This window comes from Triticum aestivum, chromosome 1B (assembly GCF_018294505.1).
Source record: "Triticum aestivum cultivar Chinese Spring chromosome 1B, IWGSC CS RefSeq v2.1, whole genome shotgun sequence".
Classification (NCBI taxonomy): Eukaryota; Viridiplantae; Streptophyta; class Magnoliopsida; order Poales; family Poaceae; genus Triticum; species Triticum aestivum.
In genome coordinates, this window is record NC_057795.1 from 349166240 (window position 1) to 349173048 (window position 6809).

Below are 6809 nucleotides of genomic sequence, written 5' to 3' on the forward strand. Positions count from 1 at the left end.
AACTCTTTTTTTGCGAAAGAAAATTCCAATCTATTCATCACCTATCATGGCAATACATAGAATCCCAAAAGTAAGAAAAAATACAATCAGGTCATCCATGGACCACCTAGCAATAACTACAAACACTGGAGCGAGCCGAAAGTGTGCCACTGTCATCAACCCTTTCTTGTCGGAGCTGGACAAACCTTGCTATAGTAGACAGTCATCAAATCATCGTTCTAAGGCCAAACAGGACTAGCGCACGAGATCAGCAACCATCGCTGATGAAGAGAAGAGTAGACCGGAATGATCAAACATAGACACACGACCGAAGAGGAACATATACTGTATCCAAACATACCTATCGAAGACCAGCACCGACCGAATCCCACGAGATCGAACGGCGACACACCACCACACACCTTCCAATGAGCGAATACTGGATCCAAAGTGATCCATTCAAAATCAATACTGACTGAATCCCGCGAGATCCGATAAAGACACACCACTAGACGCCCTCCGATGAATGAATACTTGAGCCAAATATATGCACCGAAGACCAACACCGACCAAATCCCACGAGATCCAACGGAGACATAACAACAATGGCGGAGCTTGCGGCCCAAAGTTGGGCGGGCCAAACATAAGCAAATAAGTTGTGGGTTGTTATTTGAAAGCCCAAGAGTAGATGTAAGCTGGGCGGGCCATGGCCCATTTGGCCTTGTTGTAGCTCCGCCAGAGCATAACATGACACGTCCTCCTCCGACAACAAGACGCACTATGAAAATTCATCTTTGATTTTGACATGTTTGATTTTTCATGAATAAACATCTTTGGTTTCTTTTTTCACGAGGAGAAATATCAATCTGCTGGCATAGTTCTCTTCCGCTTAAGAAAGGGAATTCCTCTTGCCTCATGTGCGAAGAGCCCGCTCGCCGTTGCAAGTAGCACTTGCTTTCATCTCCCGATGGAAACCCAACGCCAAGACCAAGATACGAAAATGACATCCCAACAAACGAAATATTCGAACGCTTACGTTAGGAACAACGGTAGGCAGACGTAGCTAACTAGCGGTGCGTTGCCATTGGTACGTACGTAGTCTGATACGTACCGTGTACCCCATCCTGCTGAGTTCCGGACCTGTCGCCAGTAAGAGCATCTCTGGCCGGCCGTTGGGCCGCTCGATCACACAGCGGAGCCCGGCGATCGACGCCCGCGCCTCCGCGGTAACAGCGACGCGCGCGCGGCCGCCGTGGAGTGGAACACAGCATACATAGACGGCGACATCCCGCCAAGAATTAAATAGAGGTATCTACGCGCTACAAAAATCCAAAGCCGCCCACCGGCTAAGCAAGACGTACGTACGCGAGCTACCAACCATGCATGCCAGCCCCAGCCCGGCCGCCGTTTACACATTCCCCAAATCCTCAATTCGATCCCCATCACCATATCAGACGTCGTCGCGTCCGTCCCCGATGGACCTCCGGCGCATGACATGATGATCCCTGGACATACGTACGTGATCATTGTGGTACTGTTGCGTGATGCCGTCCAGATTAGCCGACGGGTCACCCGGCGAGGTCGCGCAGGAGGTGGAACCCGCCCAGCCCCCGGTGGTACTGCGACGCGACGTCGGCGCCTGACCCCATGCCCGCCCCGAACTGTCCGTTAGCAGACGGGTGCGCGCCCTCACCAGCCATGAACAGGAACTCGGCGGCGCCGCCATGCGCCGCAGACGACGACGACGGGGATGCGTCGGCGAACGCGGCAACGTTCACGCCTCCGTGGTGGTGCTGCTGCTGCTGCTGGTGCTGAAGTCCCAGCGTCAGCGACACGCCGTTGCCGAACCCGGCCGTGGCCGCCTCGTAGGCGTCGAAGTCGAGATGGTCCATCATGCCGAAGTTGAGGCCCTGCGGGTCGGTGCTCTGGCCGATGCTCACGACGGAGGCCAGCGAGCCGGCGTCGTGCAGCTGGTGCAGCTGCGCCCGGGTCGGCTTCTGCTCGCCGCGTCCCTCGGAGGCGTAGCTCCCCGCCGCCGGGTTAGGGTTCGCCAGGTCTCCGGCCTGCTGCGCCGACTGGCCGCCACCGTCGCCGCCGCTGCCCTCCTCCTTGTCCTTCATCTCCTCCGCGTACATCTCCTCCACCATCGGCTTCCACAGCCGCACCCTCGCGTTGATGAACCAATTGGAGACCTGCATTCGTTGCACAATTTAATCTTTTCCCACGATACAAGTATCACACACCACACACACAATTAGATTCTTCGGCTGAACGTTCACGAGCACGTGAAGACACGAACGGAACGTGCGTACGACTCCGACGTGTCACCCGATCGACGAGCGACGAGTACGTTTGACGTGTCATGTCGAGTGCAAGTTGCACAGCTCGCAACGATGGATGCGTGTACGTGGAAACAATCAATTTAAATTAGTGGCGCGAAACCGGACAGCATTATGTGTATATATATGCGTGGCCAATCGACACAAACAACGCCATGATTACGATGTGATGATCGATCAGTGTCCAGCAGTGTGTGTAGGTAATAATTGGATAGGAACTTGTTAACTTTTTTATTTTTTATTTTTTTGCGGCTGATCCATCGACCGATCATGTGATGATAAACTGATTCTGTGGAGGAGTGAGTGAGGGAGTACGTACTTGGCTCCGCGATAGGCCCGTCTGCCGCGCCAGGATGTGCTTATCCACGTCGCTCGGGTACCTGGATCAGAACATGACAATTTAAGGTAACCTAGCAGCTTCCAAGTCTACATACAGCTATAGTGAGAGGTTACAAGTCTAGCTACAACGAACAAACCTAACTTGTATTTACTAGAATTTGTCTTAAATAACTTTAGATGGAGATGTAGGGATTGTTTAGTACAAGGGCATATCTAAGGGATACTGGTGTGTATTTCTTTTATGAGGGTAGTGTTGTGTATGTTTTGTACTTTTGTTCATATGTGTAAATGCATATATGGAATATTCCTACAAGACAAGTGTGGTATTTGATGTGGACATTCTAATAACACTGCCAGAGGAAAAAGAGCATCTGTCCGCGTATGAATATACCTAGATATAGTTGGAAGTTGTGTTTAGGTGAATAATTAGGACAGCAATTAAAAAATTAGGAGAGTGAACATAAGCAAAATGGCACATAGATGGGGACATATGAAGGAACCTAAGTGTGGCATCAGATCAAAAACTTGTTCAGCTTCACAAAATTAAGGGAAATAATTGTGTAAGCTAAATCGCCAAGCCAAAACAGCTAGAGTTTGTTAATCACATATGTAATGCAAGACAAATATGGCACGGGGTGAGCAATGCCACAGAATAAAACGCAAGGCCGGACGATTTTAGAATGAGGATCACACTCTTGAGCATCAGTTGATGTTCAAACATGTAGATTTAGTTGGTTAGCATCTTCTGCAAGAAAATGACGAACCTACTTACGTTATGTCGATGGTACTTGTCCTGACTTAATTCTAGTCCATTTTCGAAACAAAACAAAACAAGAATCTAGTTCATTTCGTGCAAACTAATCCAATTCTAGTACGTACTTCTTTGGATGTGCTAGCTGTTAATTAATCCTATATCATTCGTTCTAAGCGATCAACTAAGTTCACCTGTTCAATTCGAATTAAAATCTTTCTGACGATGCACGTTAATCTTCTTATACTACTCCCTCCGTTCCGAATTACTTGTCAAAATGGATGTATCTAAAACTAAAATACATCTAGATACATTCATTTTCGCGACAAGTAATTCCGAACGGAGGGAGTATATGGTACGGTGATGTAGGAAGACAATTAATCTTGTTAACATGCCACGAAATGCATGGGAGGGAAAGACAGTTAATCTTCTTAACATGCCACCAAATGGGAGGGTTTAGGTAAGGATCATCTCTTACGGGTGCAGGAAGTGCTCGAAGAGCCAGGCTCGGAGGACGGAGACGGCGCGCTCCGGCAGGCCGCGCTGCGGCCGCCACGGGTGGCTCTCGAGCATGCCGGACTGGTACGCCTTGTGCTGCCTGAGGCACTGGTCCAGCGCCCGCAGCCGCGGCGTCTCCCCCTTGGTCATTCCGGGCACGGCGGCCCCCGCGTCCTTCTCCCCCAGCGCCCCGCGCACCGCCCGGACCTGCGCGGCCACCCCGTCCCTCACGCTCCGGAAGTGCCTGGAGATGGTCCGCGACGCCATCCTCGTGTACACCGCCGCCGCGCGCTGCCCCGCCACCGCCTCGAAGGACGCCGCCACCGCCCGCATCTGCTCCCGGTACCTCCTGTACCTCCTGTCCACCTGCATGCCATAGAATCAAACACAGGGCGTGCTTCATTATGCTTACAAGTCACCGTGAAGAAACAGCTGCGAGGAAATTCTGATCGCTGTAGCTAGCTTTTCTCGTGCAACAGTGTTTGACTCTTGATCTTGACTAGCTCTAGCTGTGCGTGCCTAGCTAGTACGAGGCTACAGACACCTAAGCTAGCTAGGACTCTGACGGCACCAGGCCGCACAGCACCTACCTATGAATTGGACTGTAGATCGAAGTGTGCAGTAACATAAGAAAGGCAACGAAAGGAGTAAATGCGTGAGTCGATAGATGGCCATGAGCCCGCCCATGACGGATGAAACGGTCGAAGGTAGGGGGAGAGTGGAGAAGTGGCCTGCGCAAGCGCAGAGATTTCTTGCGTCGCCATGGTGCAATGGTCTGTGAGACTGCGAGTCCATGCATGCAGAGGGATAGAGTCATGGAGAGAGAAAGATAGTGGGGAGTGGGCGTAGGGGTCGCATGCCCAGTGCAGACACCTAGTAGCTAGACCTGCAGCGACCGAGGCGAGGGGAAGGAATAGAGGTTTCCAAAAGCGGACGGTGAGGCCCAGGAGGGAATCACCCCCACTGTGCTACTCCCAGGAACCCTCCTTGGGCAAGCCATAATGGAACTGCGAGTGCCACTCCACTCGCCTGCAGCCTTTTAGATTTCCAAGAGGCTGGTGCAGTTCCTGACGAACGCAAGGCTTGACCCGTGATCGATGATCGGTCGAGTGATCCAGCGTGAGCGGTGGTGGTTATCGTCAATCGACATGTTAATTAGCTATGCAAACCTCTTCGATCATGGTGTACAGCTTGGCCTTGAGCCTCTGCAGCTCGGCGGCGTCCATGCTCTGGATCTGCGTCGACGACGGCGGCCAGGAGGCGGAGGACGACGAGCCGTGCTCTTCTTGCGCCGGCTTCTTGGGCGCCTTGCTGTCGGTGTCCGCGGGGATGCTGCAGAACTCCTGCAGGAGCTGCTGCGTCGGCAGCAGGAACCGGGACCCGCGCAGCTGCCAGCCGCTGCCGGCGCCTTGCACCTGCCATGCCGCCGGCGCCGTCTGCTGGTGCTGCTGCAGCCGGGGCTCGCCGCCGCCGAGCTGGTGGTGCAGCATGAACGACGACGACCCGGCGTCCGGCTGCCCGTGGAGCGACAGCGACAAGGGAGCCTGGCCCATCTGCAGCTGCTGGTGGTGGTGGTGATGCTGCTCGCCGCGAAAGAAGCTGATGGTAGACGAGCCGTCGACGTCGACGTCAAGCGCGGCCTTGCTCTGCGCGGACGTCGCCTCGCCGGCCGGCGCCATGCCGAAGCCCCTGGCCCCGAACATGTCCACCCCGGAGTGATGATGGTGCAATCCGCCGCCATACATCTGATGCTCCGCACGGGCGTCCACCTCCGGCACGAGCGTGACGCCGCCCCCGTTGCTCCCCGTCGCCGCGAAGTAGTCGGCGTACCCTACTAGGCTGGGATCGTGCGCCATCTTTATACTGGAGCTCCGCTCCCGCGCGCGCGGCCGGCCGGGCCAGGCGCTCCGTTAATCAATCTATGGACGGGCGACGGCACGGGAAAGAAAGCTAGCTCAGAAACGAAAAGTGGAGCAGTAAAGCAAGACAAGGGCGGGCGAGCACCGAGAGGGAGGGGAAGGGAAATAAAGAAAGGGATGGAGACGCACCTTTGCGCAAAGAGGAGCTGAGGGCCATATCTTTCTGGGGAGGAGACGTGCGATGGGAATGAGATTGGTGGATGGGATGGGATGTTTGCAGCAGCAGGAGATCGACCGAGGAAAGAGGAGGCAAGCTCGCTCGTACACTGCACTTGATCGTACCGCCCGCCCATACCAATACCAGTACCTACCTAGCACTACCATCGCCAGGAGTATAGCCACGCTAGATTGCTATAGCTCCACTACAAGTACACACAGCCACAGGGAGGACGGTGGCACTGGCACCCAACGAGCTGAGTCGAGTCGAACGCACGGTCATTTGCTTGGGCTAGGAGAGGGAGCAAAAGTGTGACGGAGGCGCTGGGCGTTCGTTTGGTTGGGCAGGGCACGCACACGGCTCCCGGAAATGAAAAACGCGGTGGTTGCGGCGTCGAGCTCCCGGTCGCTCGCTGGCTCGCCTCTCGCTGCTGCAACTTGGGCTGATCTAGCTGCAAACCTCCGGGAGGGAAGGGGGCGCTGCACGCTGGCCGCTGGCGCCGACGACGTCTGGTCCGGGGGCAGCAGTGGTCCACGTACGGCCAGTCGTCGACGGACCAACTAATCGCCACTGGGAAAACTGGCCTATTGGGCAGGACGGAGCCGCGCGCGGGGACCACCACGGGTGTCGCCGTCGCGCATCTCCCGGGTTGCTTGCTCGCTAGTCTGGTGGATTTTGTATGTGTGAGAGGGAGATCTCCTGGGCTATGTATTTTACTACTCTCGCACCGTTGTTTTCTCCAGTGCCGACGTAGGCGGGCGCGAGAGCAAGAGGGTGTGAAAACATGAGTTGGACTAGAGGGAGGGTGTGTCGTTTTTGCTACGGAT

At 54.6% G+C, this 6809-nt stretch overlaps 1 protein-coding gene across 2 annotated transcripts; it reads right to left on the reverse strand.

Moving 5' to 3' along the window:
- Positions 1–764: 764 nt before the first annotated feature.
- Positions 765–6358, reverse strand: LOC123123328 (BEL1-like homeodomain protein 4). 2 transcript variants are annotated; one of them, XM_044543829.1, is made up of 5 exons: positions 5955–6358; positions 5076–5825; positions 3887–4272; positions 2638–2698; positions 765–2171 (listed from the first exon to the last, which is right to left on the reverse strand). In XM_044543829.1, exons 2-5 carry the CDS (start codon positions 5760–5762, stop codon positions 1548–1550), a joined length of 1758 nt encoding a protein of 585 aa, XP_044399764.1. In that variant the 5' UTR covers positions 5763–5825; positions 5955–6358; the 3' UTR covers positions 765–1547. The 2 variants fall into 2 exon arrangements, with proteins under 2 accessions (XP_044399764.1, XP_044399756.1); XM_044543821.1 differs by lacking the exon at positions 5955–6358 and having other exon boundaries at positions 5076–5942.
- Between the last annotated feature and the right edge of the window lie 451 nt (positions 6359–6809).